The following is a 17,859-nucleotide window of genomic DNA, read 5'->3' as shown; positions in this document are numbered from 1 at the left end:
AGGAAAATTAAGAGAGAGTGAGCATATCTAGAGTTAATCCGATAGGGCAATGCTTTTGTACAGTTTTATTCCCTGAATGATGTCACTACTATTAAAAATAATGCATGTAATGAAACAGAAATACTATTATTAAATGTTAAGATATAATCATAATCTTCATTTTTAGGGGAAAAAGGAAACCCTAATGCTTCTGTACTCAAGGCATAACTTCAAGAAATTACTGTCTTTAAAATCATATTTAAAATATTAATGAAAAGTTACTTACATATACCATATATGCTTCTGAATGTGTTCTAGCTAGAAGTCAACAGAAAAAAATGGAATGACTATAACAACATGACAACAAATGCTAATTAATACTCTATTTAACATTTTTCTTAAAATACAAAGTGCTATTTCTGCACAAAATTACCAATAGATTTACATTCATACAATAGGAATGCAGCAGTATCATTCAGAACTGGATATAATATTTTGCTATTTCCTGAGATTCACCATTGGCACAGGCAAACTGGGGAAGGCTAAAAATTAAGGAACCCGATATCTCTGAATATATGATCAGTAAATAAATCCAAATCTTCACATGTCCTTCTAAAAAAAGGTTTCTCCTCTTAGAAATCCATAGAAAAAGAGGGGAGTTTGCGGGAAACATTGCTATTATGAGGCAATTGGGAGTTGTAAATATAAAAATCTATTGCAAATTATTCAGGCTGCCAGGGGATATTATCTTCTGCCCTCCCCCCCCCCTCGATAAAAAAAAATCCTATAAGATCTGATAATAACAGTGATTCAGTCAAAAACTATGGAAATGACCTTCCAAAATAAATGGTTTCATGAAACAACCTTTTCTTCAAATATGTTGCTTTGGATAATTTTTCTAGATTTTCAGCACTTGGGGAAGCAAGCTTATAGGTTTACTTCTCATTTGATATCCATAAAACTGTACAGATAGTCTTTGACTTACAACAGTTCATTTAATGACTGTTCAAAGTTCCAATGACACTGAAAATAGAAACTTATGACCATTTCCCCCCCAGCACAACCTGTGGTCATGTGATCAAAATTCAGACACTTGGCACCTGACTCATACTTATGATGATTGTCCCAGGGTCATGTGATCATCTATTGTATCATTCTAACAAGCAAAGTCAACAGGGAAGTCAGAACTGTTAAGTTAAGAACTGTGTTGCTAACTTAACAACTGCAGTGAGGCAAAATTCATTTCACAAATGTTTCAGTAAGCAATTTTGGACTCAATGGTGCTCATATGTCAAGGACAACCTTTATTGGTAACCTGTAATTCCAAGAAAGACTGTACCTACCACAGAACATAGGCCACAGACCACAAAACAAGCCTTAAAATCCCATCTCAGCCAGGTGATCTGAGACTCTTTAGTAGTAAAAACTACAGACAGGTTTGAAAGAAATCAAAGCAATACAATCCATCTGTTTACTCAATGTTGATCACTCACCATACTGACCAAAATAACATCCCTCCCATAACAGTACCTGAAATTAGGTTGGAATAGATAAATCTAAATCAGGGGTGTCAAATTGGTGGCCGGCGGGCCGGATGCATCAGGTGCAAGCCACACCTACCCCAGTTCCGCAAATGGGAAAAACATCATGAAATGTCACGTGACAGCAATGTGACTCCGCAAGTTTGACACCCGTGATCTACATCATCTGGAGATCATGGGGCTGAGATGCCCCTAAATTCTCCAGGACTTCTCTCAAGAGTAAAGTATTGGTGTTCCCATCAGTACTACTACATTACAAGACAAAAAAAAATCTGGCTGTCTTTTGGAAGGCAGTTTATCCCCTATCTTTACTGAACCAATCTTATTTTTTACTGCTTTCACTGGCTAGATAGGGCAGCAAAGTCCAAGCATGCACGAGAACTCTCCAAAGATGTTCATACTCTACAGTTATACAAGCAAACTTTCACTTATTCTTAATGTATGTTTGTAATAGCACTTGTTCTGATTTATCAGACCAAATCAACATGGTTATAATTTTAATAAAGGAAATAGACTCTCTGCTGAATAGTCAATGGATCCCATATGACAGTGTGAGTGTATAAGATCATATGAGTCAGTATGCGTTGTGCAGATGGCTCAGTAGTACGTGTGACTTAGGGATAGACAGACAATTGGAACAAAGTTTAAATCCTATTAGCGGAGTGTATGAGATCAGAGACCTCCTAAATTGGCCTGCAAGAACTATGGCAGCTGTTTTGCTCTCATTATTTTCCACCTCATTTCCAGCTAATGAGAACTGGCAAGTCAAAATAATCTGCATAAAAATGTGAGGGAATAGACCAAAAAAAAAAAAAAATGAAGACTGCTTTGAGATTGTGACCGGGAGGCTCAGAAAGGTACAACAGAATCAGTGGTTTAATCTGTATTCTATAATAATCACTATGAACAATCCTGAACTATTCTTTTTTTTTCCTAATGAGACTGCTTGTTCAATGTATAAAAAAAAATCTAAAGGAAAAGCAATCGCGTTAAATGTAGGTGAGAAAGTCTGGAGGCCTTCTTTAAAAATAATGGGAACTTTTAGGATTTTTGTGATTATTTATAAACCTTACTCTGCTTGCCTCAAATTTAAGACATATCTGGTTCACATCCTTAAGCTGCACCTAAGCTGTGCTGATGCCACCTTAAATATTTAATGAAAAATTAAAGCTAAATGTTTTAAGCTGTTTTAAGAAAATTCTGGCCAGGTTAGGCTCCTATAGCACACCTTGCCAGATATTCAGTTCAGACTGCTAGCTATTGCAGATCTCACTGTGCAATTCCCTGTAGTTGTACCTTTCAAACTTTTCATGCCAGGAAAACAACTGCTAATTGCTTTTCTTTCTGTGTCCAAGTCTTACTGGACACAAATACTTTTGAAACGATGTGCATATATACATACACTTTATACATATAACATTAATTAAATTTAGATATACAAAGTTAAAATATTAAAATACAGATATATTCAGATACAACAATCAGCATTTTTTTTTAAATTTTCAACTTTTAGCTCAGTATGGTTTTTTGCCATTTATGTTACAGTTCTTTCCTAGTAGTACAGTAGTTATAACATTTCCCTGCAGTGCAGAACGTTACCGGTTTTGAATCTGCCAAGTTGTACTTTTTAAATTACTATTTTTCTTTCCCTGAGCTACTCATTTTATGGTTCTTTTTCAAATGTCAACCAATGTACTGTTTCATCATTTTTCCAGGTATCTGAGATGGAAGGGTTTGTTACCCACTCCCAAATAGCTCAAATGACCTTTTAGGGTTTGAAAAATGAGGCAATGGTATACTTTTGAAATACTAATAATTATTATTATAACAACAATCATGTTTTGAAAGCCAAATGATAAAGTAAGTAATTCAGAGAAAGAAAAATTATATATTCAAAACATATATATGCATACATACATACATACACAAGCAAGCATATACAATTATCTATACTTCTGAAGTTCTGAATTGGGGATGTTTTGCACAGAAAGCTTTATGATCACTATGATATGGAAAATACTTGTAACAGAAGCTAAAGTAGATCTTATTAGGTGGTGGGATTCAATTTTTTTTACTACTGGTTCTGTGGGCATGGCTTGGTAGATGTGGCTTGGTGGGCATGGTTTAGTGGGCATGGCAGGGGAAGGTTACTGCAAAATCCCATTCCCTCCCCACCCTGCTAACCTGCTTTCCAGCTCTGTTCTCCTATGCAAGGCAACAAAAGAAGACCCAGCCGATCAGCTGGGACTCAGGAGGCAGAGAATAGATGGGAGCAGGGCCAGTCAGAGGTGGTATTTGTCAGTTCTCTGAACTACTCAAAATTTCCACTACTGGTTCTCCAGAACTGGTCAGAACCTGCTGAATAACCACCTCTGATCTTTTTGAGGAAAAGATGGGCAATGCTGGTGAAGGAGATTGATAATAGTCAAAATCTATGGGTTTGCTTAGAAAAAAGGAAGCAGAGCAAACAAAGTAGGCGGCAAAGCTTGAACCAGCACATACTGAAAACTGCTGCTTTCAACTTGGAACAGGAAAATACAGAGTATGCATTGAAGGCAAGTAGAGGACTACGCTTTCCCTTCTTGTTCTCGAGAAACAATTGGTGCCTTTTACTTGGAATGGGGCAACTTGATCATTGGGTATGCCCTAATTATGAAAAAATATAAACAGAACAGATCAATTTTCATCTTATTCATCTTATTCCTCAATCAATTATCTCAACTCTGGATGGCAGCTTCACATAAAAAGGGATATCTTGGGAAATCTTGAGTCATATTTTTAGTGTTCCCTATAAGTCCAAAGTGGGATGTGAAAACTGATCTATCTATGAAGTACCTAAAGGAGTTCAATTTTGTTGAGACATCTCTAGGATTATATCTTGATCACCAATACAAGAAGGGACTGTTCATCCTTAGGTAAATTATTTGGATGACATAGAGCGATATCTAATTTGTTTAAATTTATTTAGTCAATTTATTGATTTGGTTTATCTCCAAGCATGTGTGAGCCTGTTGGGATAAAATTTATTCCTCTCAAGGTTAATTGAATAGCTCAGATAGCTTAGTTTTGAAGTTTGCATGGCTTTCCTTTTTCCTTATAATCTTGGAAAACCAACATCTGTTACAGGGATGAAGAAACTGTGAGCATTCAGATCTTTCAGAATTAGAATTGCCTATCCTGTCCGGGACTGCTGGAAGTTGTACATTGTAATGGTATGTGGAAAAGACCTTGATAAAATGGATGAAGAAACACAGCTTGCGGAATAGTCAGATAAGAGAAAGGCATAGCCCACAGCTGGAGAATTGGTGGGGCAAGAGGCCCTAAAGGGCTAAAAGGAAACAACAGGACAATTATATTTTCAGACTTGCAAGATTCTATTAATGTAGCTTTATTAATAAAGTAAAATCATCTTATCAGGTTGTGTTCCCTATCTGGTCCACCTGGTAAGGCTGACATGATTCAGTAATATCTGAAGAGCCAAAGGAACCACATTCCTAATCTAACATATTATCAGTTCATACATTCTGAGAAAAAAGTTATCTTCTGATTGCAGTTGTAATTATAATGCAGTTGTATCCTGCTTTTTCCTCCACTGAGATCAAAGTAGCTTATATAAAATTCATGGATTATTCTCAGCTAAAAGTTGATCGATCCAGTTTTACTCATTTGAAGAATTTGCAACTTTCTAGTTAGTATTTTTGGATGTGAGGGGGTTAAACCATAAATTGAGTCACTAAATAAACTTATTTTGGTATCATTGGCACGTAAATTACCACCTTGTGCCACATATAGATTGTTCCACCTGTTGCCATATTTGTGTGCCTGTAATGAAGAGATGCCATCATTAATTAGTTCAGATGCAAATGCAGTTATTAAAAATAAAAACAGGACTAGGTCCAAGATTCTTTATATTTCTTATTTCTAGATTCTTCATGGATCACATCTGAAGATTTGTCTGTGTGGTAGAAGTGACAGTTTCCAAGCCACAAAGACTTACAGTAAATTCAAAGTCCAGAAGCAGTTGCTAAGTAATGATTAGAGCAAAATTACCGTATTTATCGGCGTATAACACGCACTTTTTCCCCCTGAAAATAGGGGGCAAATGATGTATGCGTGTTATACGCCGATATAATGTTTAAGAAGCCAGCGGAGGCCGGGCGGTGCGAGCAGAGGGCAAGCGGAGGCCGGGCGGTGCGAGCGGAGGGCAAGCGGAGGCCGGGCGGTGCGAGCGGAGGGCAAGCGGAGGCCGGGCGGTGCGAGCGGAGGCCGGGCGGTGCGAGCGGAGGGCAAGCGGAGGCCGGGCGGTGCGAGCGGAGGCCGGGCGGTGCGAGCGGAGGGCAAGCGGAGGCCGGGCGGTGCGAGCGGAGGCCGGGCGGTGCGAGCGGAGGGCAAGCGGAGGCCGGGCGGTGCGAGCGGAGGCCGGGCGGTGCGAGCGGAGGGCAAGCGGAGGCCGGGCGGTGCGAGCGGAGGCCGGGCGGTGCGAGCGGAGGGCAAGCGGAGGCCGGGCGGTGCTTCAAAGTTTTTATTTAGAAATTTAAATTTTTTCCTGAAATTTCCCTCTTAAAATGAAGATGCGTGTTATACGCCTGTGCGTGTTATACGCCGATAAATACGGTAGTTTATTTGTTTAGAAAATGCATATGTTACCCATTTTCAATAACTGGGCAAAGTTATTACCATAATAAAATCCTATAATTATGAAATCCATAAAACACATATGATAATACTCTAGATAAGGCGTACCTGAAAAGGTACTTTTTGAACCCTCTCCTATAACTGCCTAAAGTCTGTAAGGACTCATGTGATAAACATATTTTATAAATAAAGAAAAAGGTGAGAAACTACTCTTTCATGTCAGTTTGTACACTGTTTGGGTCCTGTCATAAAAAAAGAGGACTAATAAATGTTTTGTAGGATCTGCAAAAGATCCTCTGTTAATGTTCTAAGGATACATTATGCTTTTTCCTTTTTTGAAAACTTGTAAGGACATCCATGAAAGGTACTTCTTATTTCAGTTCTTTTATAATTTAAATTAAATATTTATATCACAGAAAAAAATATTTAAAACACCCTTAAAATGTATTCCTGGCATCTTTATTTCATTGTGAAACCGTTTTCTGATTTTTAGATTAGAAATCTGAAATGTAAAATCAACCTCTATCTGGATTCCTGCTATATCTGAAATACAACTTTATTATAACATCACACATTCCAGATTGTTGCTGCCAAGATATTTACAGCTTCTTCCTCTTCTTGTTTTAAAAGATTCAGGGATCAACATTTTGTTGCTTTTCACTTACTTTAAAGTGACAAGTAAGGGTCAAAGTAGGGCAACTGATTTTGACAAGGAAGCCTTTGATTTTAAGGTTTTGCTGCGGGAGAATGGAATTACAATGAATGGTTGCCATTTTATTAGAAGTGCTAAAAGTTCCCTTTCTGGGTATCACATAATCCAATTTAGAGTGTTTGCCATTTATGTGAAAAACATGATCAGGCATTTTCACACAATCACTGTGAAAATATCAGTATTAATTTGAAAGGGAGTACGATTGCACTTTGAACAGACACATTGTTTGTATTGTATTGGGTGGCTTTATAAATCTAGTAATTAAATTGGGCATTGGGTGGCTTTATAAATCTAGTAATTAAATACTTTTGCAATGTTGAATGTTCTTAGTAGTTACATTCAGCTTTTGGAATTCTCTTTTCACTGATGCTGAATATATTTTATTCAGGAAGGACTTTTTGTATATAATGTGTTTATGCTTTTATTTGAACAGCTGTCCCTATCTCCTTTAGTGACTGTTTCATATTGTGGATTTGTAAATTGTACCTTTTAAATGTTTCTATCATGTACCAGGAAGAAAAGACTTAAATGAGTACAAATTACAAATTGCAAAACTGACATCAGCAAGCCACAGAACTAAAAATAATACATGTACATTTCTAAATAAAAATGTTGGAAGCCAACCTTGGCCATTGAAATGATCACTTCCTTATGATGTGGATTTAAGTGTTAGTGGTTTCTGGCCAGCTGGATCCTATTTTTAAGAAGAAATGACTACTTATGAAGATACAATTGCTCAAAATCCATTATAATGTAATTGACATCACACAAAGTAGGTTCCAACCCTGAGCATGAACACTATATCAGTTGTTATATATTGGATCAATCTACAGCTGATATGAAAATAAAAATGAAAATGAAGTTTCATTTTGTACATAGGTTATAGCTGGGCATCTTCAGAAATTCAATTTGGGCATGCCAATAATAGCTCATGAGTACCTCACTGAATTTCAGGAGAATTATTTATTGGCATGACCAAGTTTAATCTCTGATGATGAGGTCAAGTCTTGGATACTTGCTTTTATTGCATATGCAAAAGGTACTCCTATAAGAAAGAAAATAATCTAGTACAAATCTAAGAATGTAGTCATAGTAGTAACTGGTATGTTAGTTCCAGTTATAAAGCCTGCTTCTCTTTTTTGACACTTATTTTACAGCTTTGGATTTTGAGAGGACCCACCATGTTATGTGTGGATAATGGTCTTGTTTGAACTCAGACTCTATTTTAAGGCTCCCTTTATAGTTTAATAGATGCAAATGTTCATTTTTAGTTGAATTGCGATCTGTTCGGGAAGTCTTTCTAGTGTCAAATTAAAAAGATAGGGCAATGATTCTCTGCACTACATTGCATAAATTAATGACTGTGAGTTCAAGCAAATTGGTACAAAGGGCAGTTTTCATACTGCTATTTGAATCCAAGCACTTATATCCAGTACTTCTATTTTGGTTGAAATGAAAAGACAAATAGTAAAGCAGAAGCTTCAAGTAAAGATGATCACTCTAGCATATATCATTCATCTATTGCATGCAACCTGTTGTGATAATGAAAGCAACTAAAAGATAGGCAATTATATGCAGTGTGTAAGAATCTGAATTTTGTCTGTGCCAGCTGAGCAATAGAAGGCAGGAAAAAGGACTATTTAAATTTCTATTCTATTTAAGAACAAGACCTGACCCAAATTGTTATTTATAAACATCTCATCAGAGTAAAGATCTAGAAAAGTTTAATTTTACACAATTTTCTTTCATATTCCCACACGTGAACAGATTTTATGAATTAAACAAGTATTTGCAAATAATGTTCTTGATTAAATATATTTTAGTACCTTGGCATTTTCCAATGTATACCCACCATATTAGCATAATGTAAACTAAAAACATTGCAAATCTATCCTGGCATAATTTCACAGAAGAAGAAGAAATGATAGCAAAAAAAAACCAAAAACTTTATGGGATTAAAATGGCTTTTTATAGAGTAAGAAAGTTATTCTAGAGATACAGAATTAAGAGGATTGAATTTAAATTAAATATAATTTAATTGTAAACATGGGGGAGGACTTATAAAAGTCTTCTGGAGCTCTGATTCTTGGGTTCCAGCTTCACTTCCTGAAGATGTTTTATTATCAAGCTAGGTAACATCACTACATGATGAAATAACATAGACTGGTAAGAAATGTCTGCAGGAAGAGAAGTAACTTTAGAGAACATTAAGAACACCAGAATTCAATCTAGAGCCACAGCTGTTTTCTGCTATGGTATTTTGATTATGAAGTGAATTCTGCATTTAAGGTCAGAAGTGCTAGCTTGGAAGCAAGTCCTGGGGAGCATTTGAAGAGACACACCTTCTGATCAGAAAGACTTATTGTAGAAAAGCCAATTAAATATAAAACAAAAGCAAATCAAGCCTTTATGAAAGAATTCAAAACAAAAGCAGTGAATCTTACTTACAATGAAATCATTTTTTTTATTTTCCCCCCACGTGATGTAATGGAACTTGAAATTCTTTTAAGTGGGAATTACTATTTCCTTTATTGCTCGTTTGAGGACTGACATGGTCTTTGGTTGTAACCTTGCAAGATGCCTCCTACACTATAACCTCTTCTTTTTCTAGTCCCTTAGTAAGATTGGAAGAAATAGGAAAACCACACCAGTGACATATTTGAAATACTAAAAGTTTGTATTCCCAAGAATCCTGGCTACTTTTTGGGGATCCCAAATTTGTTCAAAGATCCAAGGTCCAAGTCCTTAAAATTGATGTCTAACTGGCTAAAAACAAATATCTCAATATTCTCTGTGTTAGGACAATGCTTCAGTGTAAGAATTTTAGGGTATACCATGCTCATTCGGATGTATGTAATAGCTAAATATTGTCATTATACTCTTCCATAACCCAGGAACTGAGTTTTTGCAACTGAGATTTTTTTCTTTGCAGCACCCTCAAACTACAAAGATGCAGGGTACAAATCAATTCTACTCCCCACTGATAATTTTATGAGATATCTTCTGGCTCCTAGAATTTAAACTAGGATCACAAGTACATTCCAAGTTTTGTTTCCATGTCCATAAGAAGTAAAAACTTGTATTCTTTTAAAAATCTCATTCAAACAACCTAAAATGAAAACACATTTATCTGAGGGTGCTGAAATTCTAAGTCAGCATTAACATTATGTTACTGCAGAACACTGGCATTAAATAAAATATATATGAGTTGGTGTCCTTCTAGATGTTCTGATGTACAATTCCCCATCTTCCCTGATAATTGGAGGCCTTGAGAGTTATAATCTAAAATATCTGCAAGGACCCCATTTCAGAAGGCTTGTTGAGTTACTGGATGGCTTTGAAAGCAAAAAGCAGGAGATAGCAATGACTTGTTTCCTTACTGTCAATCGTTTCGAGGCATCCACTTCAATCATCCCTCGTAAGAGATTCTGACAATCTGGGGGGATGAAATGTGGCATATGGAACACACCACGTTTCACTTTCTCCAACAGCTGCCTCAAGTTATCATCATCGAATGGCAGAGCACCCTGGAGCAGCGTGAGAAAAGAAGGGAAATAATATGGCTGAGCAAAATCAATTACAGAATGAAGAAAGTAAAATGGTGGAAGACTGTCTCACAAACTAAGATTGGAATAGGGAACAATTTGACAGTGAAAAACAACACAGCAGAATAGTTTTCATGCAAATTATCTGTTGGTATATCTATCTATCTATCTATCTATCTATCTATCTATCTATCTATCTATCTATCTATCTATCTATCTATCTATCTATCTATCTATCTATCTATCTATCTATCTATCTATCTATCCATCCATCCATCCACACACATACATACATCGCAGGTATATACATACATACCTGCGAAAACTTAAGAAAACACACACACACACACACACACACACACACACACACACATATATATATATATATATATATATATCTATAAGTTTTATATATATATATATATATATGGTATTCAGCTTTTCAGGTATTTTGCCAGTCGTCATTATAGTTGTACTTTTAAAGTTGTAGCAACATTTCGGCAGAATCTCATCTGCCATCATCAGGCTTCTGTATAGTGTTCATCTGTGAGTCAGACTTTACCATCAGTTTGTGAGTCAGACTGTAAAAGTCTGACTCACAAACGAACTCTATACAGAAGCCTGATGATGGCAGATGAGATTCTGCCAAACGTGCTACAACTTTAAGCACAACTATAATGACATGGAAATACCCGAGCAAAGCTGAATACCATATATATATATATATATATATATATATATATATATATGTTTTCTTAAGTTTTCGTGGTATCAATGGTGGGCTGTCAGATAGCCAGAATCTCATCTGCCATCATCAGGCTTCTGTATTGATGGCAGATGAGATTCTGCTGAAACGTACAACTTTAAAAGAACTACAATGATATATAACAAGCATATATATATATATATATATATATATATATATATATATATATATATATATATATATATATATATATATATATATATATATATATATATATATATATAGAATGGATATTTATTGTAAGCAAGTTATTATGTAAATTTACATTAAACAAAGGAGGAAAGCTACTCTGATTATAGAGCAAGAGCACGAGCAAAGTAATTAAAAAAATCGCATGCATTACAAAAGACTGCCTATAAGTCATGAAAGATAGGGGTGTCCACAGTTGATAATGAGAGCTCTCTGAAGTTTCATAGAAGTGAAACTATTGATTTAAGTGGACTTTATTAAAATGAATCCAAGTTACGTATGAGTAACATGAAGGAATTCTTAAAATGAATGGATTCCAGAGATTAGCCAAAGAAATAAAAATAAATAAATCAAACAGTTTACATTATCTTTCCTGCTGTATTAGTCTAAATATTATTTACTCCTGTTCTGTTACTTCCAGTTGGGAGTGGGGGAATCAATGAGATACACTCATATAGTTTGAATGGTAAATCATGAGACTGGGATCGTAGAGTCTTGGAGTCAGAGTTAGGCAAAATTACAGTTCCCCAAAAGAAGAATGATCATCCTATGGGATCCAGGCAATCATTCTAGTACAGGGCTGTCTGTCAAACTCGTGGCCTGAGGGCCAGATGCATCATGCACTGGCCATGCTCACGTCCGGTTTAGCAAAGGGGGGAAAAGTCATGATACATCACATGATGATGCGAGTTTGACACTCCTGTTCTAGTACCACAATATATGCATGCTCCTTACATGGCAAAAAGTTTATATATAAATGTAAGTGGTTGCAAAACTTTCTATGGGTTTAGAGGAAAAAACACAGGAGAATTTGAATGGAACATTGCCCTATTCATTCATCTATGCATGATCATAATATTTAACTAAGCCAACATTAAAAACAAAACCCACTGATTAGAATAGGAACTTTCTCAGAAATCTATTTTAATATCAAATAAGATGTCTAATCAATTTTTATTTCTATGTTAATATTCTTGGAGGAAAAACAAAACAATTCCATGCTAAGGTTATAATTCCTTATATTAGATTACTAGTGCTTGCATTTTTATGTTTATTTGTTCTTGCTTTTGGAGAATTGTTAACAGGTCTTATTTTACTGATTTGTCTGGTTGAGATTATATGATATCTAGAGAAAACATAAATCGATACAATTTTCCAGTCATATTTTTTGCTTCAAAATCTAATTCAAAATTCTATATTGATATAATGTACAAAAAAATGATTAGAACAAGAGTACGGAGCTATCTCTACATCTGTGGCTTGCAAGAGAGACAGGTAGAATTTTATTAAAGTTTAACCAACCATCTCCTTAATGCTTTGCAACTTTTCCCAAAGCTTTTTTTAAAATGATATTAGGTCACTGATAACTAAATTGAATTACAGGCCCCAAGCCAAACCCTTTTCCTGTAATGAGGTAACCAATTCTTCTCTCATCCCTGTATATAATCCCCAAGTATTGAGTAGTGATAATACAGATTGCACTTGTGAGCCCTTACTAGAATCTCTGATTGACACTGCTTACAAAGAAAACTAGTTAAAAGGCTTATTTAAATGATTGCCAAATGATGAATAAATCAAAATTTTCAGAGAATTGGAAGAGCTAAAACTACCCTTGTTATCCAACACAGCTTCATTAAAACACTTGATTCAGTTCAGCTCTCAATCTGGCATGCAGAGACCCAGAAGCAAGGTGTGTCTTATTTGGATGATTTGAGTAAGATAAAACTAGGTACTGTAGATTAACTTGCAACTTCAACTTCACCTTCCTTTACTTAAGTCAATAGAAGGTTTTACATCCGGGATGGGGGTCAGAGGAGTGCACATTTATTGGTGCTGTTCATCTATCAAGATGTGTGTCAGCCCTATGAGGTAAACCCAGATCAGGAAACCATCTCTAACAGGGAAACTAGAATTGAGACAGGCTGCAATAACCAAATCTTGAAAGTCTGACTGTGCTTTTCCTCTGTACCTTCTTATATCCAAGTGAATCAGGGAGAGGCCAGCCTGAGTCTTTTGTAGTACTATTCCCTGCTGCCCATATTGCTCATTCAAATTCTGAATATTCGCTTCCTGGCTCTCTACAGTGAGGCAGACGGAGATTTCATCCTTCCCATTTGCAACTGAATAGCACACCTGAAGTGGCTTCAAAAGCCTCACAACCTGATCGTGTCTCGTGGCCTAGTCTCAAAGAGAACCTGCCAACATGAGAGTCCTCTGGCCAAGATACAACTGATGCAACAGATTCTCACCCTGTGACAGCTTATCTCACTGGAGAAATACAAGGCCTTCTGAAACAATTCACTTTTCACCAGTTTACTGAAAACTATCAAGGAAGGGGTGCTTTCTGGAGGATATCTGTAAGGCAGCTATTCTAAAATACCATCATTGTCACAGAAAAGCAATAGTTTTTAACTTCAGTGCCCTGAGCCTCTCAGAATATGTATGATTGCAAGGTGTTTCTCCCTAGCTGTTCTGGATTGGATTGATACTGACAGGAATGGATGGCCTTATAGCAGGAGTATCAAACTCAGGTCATCACGTTGTCATCACGTGATCTATTGGGACTTCGTTAAACCAGATGTGGGTGTGACCAGCGTGTGATGCATCCGCCTGTGGGCCGGGAGTTTGACAGCCCTTGGTGCCAAGACATAAAGGACTTTATAGGTCAAAGCAGCACCTTCAAATCTACCCAGAACCTAATCAGTAACCAATGTAGGATTTACAGAATTGGCATTGTATTCTCCCAGTGATGAGAGCCAGCAAACACATAAGCTGTTCTGTTCTAGGCCAGTTGTTGTTTCTGAATAGCCTTTTAAGAGCAGCTGCATGTAAAGCATATTGCAGTACTTAAACCAGATAGTATAGACAAATGAGGTACTGTAGCCAGATCCTCTTACCCCAGGTAGAGTCACAATTGGTTTGGCGGCTGCAATTGGGCTATGGTTCCTACCTGCTGATCATGCAGGAGCTGTGAGTCCAGAAGGACCCCCAAATCATGAACCTGCTCCTTCGCAGGTATTGCCGGCTGTCAAGAAGCAACCCTGGCAGTAGCAGACCAGAGAGCAACACCTAGTGGGGTTAGTTTCAGTCTGTCTCTCCCATACAAACTCTGACAACTTCCAGGCATTGGAAAATGACAACAGCCTCTCCCATGCAGCCCAGGTTAGTTATGTACCAATGATGATACTTGCCCCACACTTTCAGATGCTCCCCCCCAGTGGCTTCTTATACCTGTTAAATAGAAAGGGGTGATAACTGATGCCTATGGCCTATCCCTATATTAGGGGTCAATCTGCATGTCCTGATAACAGATGGAAGCTGCTCACCATGGCTGATCAAAATGTTTTTTAAAAAAGGAAAGGCTTAGTTCACTTTTTCCCCATTGGCCTGTTGAATGTTAGAAGCCAACCGTCGTGCACTAGGTACTTTTCTTCGAAAAGTCACAGATTAGATGGTACAAAACAACTCCCTGCTGAAGAAAGACACCAGTTTCAGGGAAGGCCAGCCAGCACTCCAGCAGTACCTTATCCTTCACCATCAAAGAGAAAAATGTATCAGCCACCTCTGAAGATTCTTTACATCGCTTTTAAAAAAATTATATATACCATAGTCTTTGATCTGATCCCTGGAGCCAGACTCTGAGGAGAAGAACTGAATCTTCTATTGATGGATACCTTTTGCTGCTGATCATAACAAAATACAAACACAATGGGGATGCATGCTTGCTGTAGTGTTCCACTTTCATCCATAATCCACATGCACATAAGACGGGAGAGCAAGGTTGCATTTTGGCATCACTTTTTGTCCTAACTCAATTTACTATGCAAAAGTTTGTCCTTTTATATTAAGAAATGAGACAGGAATCCTCCTCTCCTAATGCTAGCAGAGCTGAACCTGCTCTTCCTATTATTGTAGCTAGAAAAAAGCTTGTTTTTTTTTTTAGTACCTGCAGTTTTTAGAAGTGGTTTGTCATTGCCTTAGTCTGAGAGAAAATAATTGACCCAAGATCACCCAGCTGGCTTTGTAGCTTATGGTGGGACTAGAACTCATGGTCTCTGCTTTCTAGTCTGCTGCCTTAACCGCTACATTGAACTAGCTACAATGGCCAACTATTACAGAGCTAGAGAGATGACCTTTTCTAAAAGGCCTGTTATTCACTGCCATTCTTGAAAATCTAATGGCTTTCGCAGTGATCAAAACAAAGTATTTAAATATTTGGGCATATCTTTCCAACTTCAACAACCTGGAATCAGAAGCAAAGGGAGGTCACCATTAGGACTCATAAACTTTAAATGCAATTTTGCATTTCATTAATTGTAATGGCAATAACCACATTCCAGCCACAATAAAAAAAAAAAATGAGAGCCAAGATCATTAGCCACCTTCTGCACTGGGTACATATTTATTGTCATAACTTAAAGTCTATAGAAGTGGCTCGACCTAATTTTTTGAGAACTTGATGCAAGCCTCCCAGCGCATATCAAAAACCCTGCTGGGACTACAATCTGGCTACATTTCCATACAGATTGAAATAAAGCTTTGCCATTTCAAATATTGGATTGAATTATTATTATTTATTTATTTTTGGCTGTACTTTGACTTTTCTGATTGTCATTGTTGTTAATTTTGTTAAACTAATTTCTAAACTAACCTAATTAACAGATACAGGTAGAAATGGCAAGTAACCCAAATCTAAGCAAATTAGGCTCATGGTAGAAGGCATCAACATCATCACAGATTTAAAACATTACATGCTATCACCTCACCGTCTGATTTCATTTGCCTATGAAGGAACATTGTCTGAGTTGAAACAAATGGTCCTTGACATTAGTATCTGTCACAACTTAAGCAAAACTCTGTTTCTATATGGAGCAGGCTTCTTCACGAGACCTCTCTTCCCTTGCCAAGTATTTAGCCAACATTCATAGTCTAATCCACAGGAGAGATTTCACTTTTGTCTGTTAATGTTTTGACATCTTCACCTGTCCCTAAACACTGAAAAAAAATAGACACCATCTGTCATGCACTTCTGAACTTTCCTTTTTTATGGTGTGTCAAGTAAATCTAATCATGCCTTTCTTAATTCCATTCTTGCACCAGTTCAGAGGATGAGAATATTATTTTGCTGTGAACTGGCAAGTCACCAAATATCTCCAGAAGCGTGGCTACTAGGGTCATTTGCAGCTGGTATTGCTATGCATTTTTTAGCAATATTGGTAATTTCAATATCCATTTGTCTATATTTTTTGGTTGTCTAAAAAGGTTTTTTCCCCCTTCAATATGGCTGTTTTGTTTTTTGACATATAAATCAATTAATATTTTAAATGTTGAGTGGGACTTGTTATTTACTTTAGATGCATGGAAATAGCTACTTTAAATCAGATCTATCTCACCAATACTGATGCACAACTTAAAGAAGAAAATGAAACCATAAGATATAAAGATTAATCATTGAGCTATATTAATAAATGGTGGGTGAGTTACAGAATCAATGATATCTATCATCGTCTTTTAATGATAATCTTTTTGGTATCCTCCCTATTTTAGCACAATAAAAAAGACTGAATTCTAATAGAACTCCTCTAATTATAGGAGTATCAGCAATTTAGGGAAACAGGAAAATAATTTGTCATGCATTTCGATGATGGGAATCTTGTAAGTAAATTTCATTCTTGAGTAAACAGGAAAGAACATGGCAGTAATATAGATAAAGTCAAAGTTGAAATGTGAAAATAGAAAGGAAAAAGAAACAATGGTAAAGATAATGAGAATCGTAACTCACCACTAACAAGGCAAACAAAATGACTCCACAGCTCCAAACATCCGCTTTTCTCCCATCGTATTTTTCTCCCTGTGCAATATGGTAACCAAAGAATATTAGGAAAATATTACAATCAGATGCACCTATATTGTATGGAAAACTGTTTTCTCCCCAAAGTATGGGCCTTATACTTTATAGTTTTCAAATACAAAATATTTAGCGTTATATAAAATAAATATAGGGTATATTACACTGAGATATGCCATAACACTAGCCAAATTAATTCTACCAACAGTGCTTACCCACCAAACCTTTCTAACCCTCTCCTTTAATGAACAAGCTTATGGAGCCCAGGTGAAAATGGACTGCTTACCTGTATTGGTGGTTCTTCAAACTCTTATTTGTACATTCACACATTTGGGTGATATGCCTACACAGAGTGGAGGACTTGTCAGCAGGAAGATCATTCTCTAGTATGTGTACTCTTGGGAAAAATTCCTACCTGTTCCCTCACTTTCCCTAGAGGAGATGCAGCAGTCCAGGCTACCTAAAACTGAGGCACCTGTAGTGGAGAAGGTGGGATTGTAGTATGAATGCACAGATGACAATTAAAAGAACTACAACTCGAAGCATGCAGCTTAATCTTCTTTTAGTTGCCTCTGTGCATCCTATAAGTGAATAACTGATTATTTCTTCAGTGGTGAAGGGCAGGAATCCAGTCCCTGCAGAAT

At 36.7% G+C, this 17,859-nt stretch overlaps 1 protein-coding gene across 16 annotated transcripts in view; it reads right to left on the bottom strand.

The window, feature by feature from the left end:
- Positions 1-17,859, bottom strand: part of BRSK2 (BR serine/threonine kinase 2) — a 466,168-nt gene that overhangs the window by 79,255 nt on the left and 369,054 nt on the right. For all 16 annotated transcript variants that reach the window (XM_087950842.1, XM_087950844.1, XM_087950851.1 and 13 more), the window contains 3 exons: positions 17,150-17,218; positions 10,248-10,394; positions 266-297 (listed from right to left, as the gene is read on the bottom strand). In XM_087950842.1, coding sequence (XP_087806968.1) covers positions 266-297; positions 10,248-10,394; positions 17,150-17,218 — 248 coding nt within the window. The remainder of the gene's footprint in view (positions 1-265; positions 298-10,247; positions 10,395-17,149; positions 17,219-17,859) is intronic.

This window comes from Notechis scutatus, chromosome 1 (assembly GCF_049901735.1).
Source record: "Notechis scutatus isolate UNSWTSFEM ecotype Mainland chromosome 1, rNotScu1.2, whole genome shotgun sequence".
NCBI classification, from domain to species: domain Eukaryota; kingdom Metazoa; phylum Chordata; class Lepidosauria; order Squamata; family Elapidae; genus Notechis; species Notechis scutatus.
This window is presented reverse-complemented; position numbering and strand designations above follow the sequence as displayed.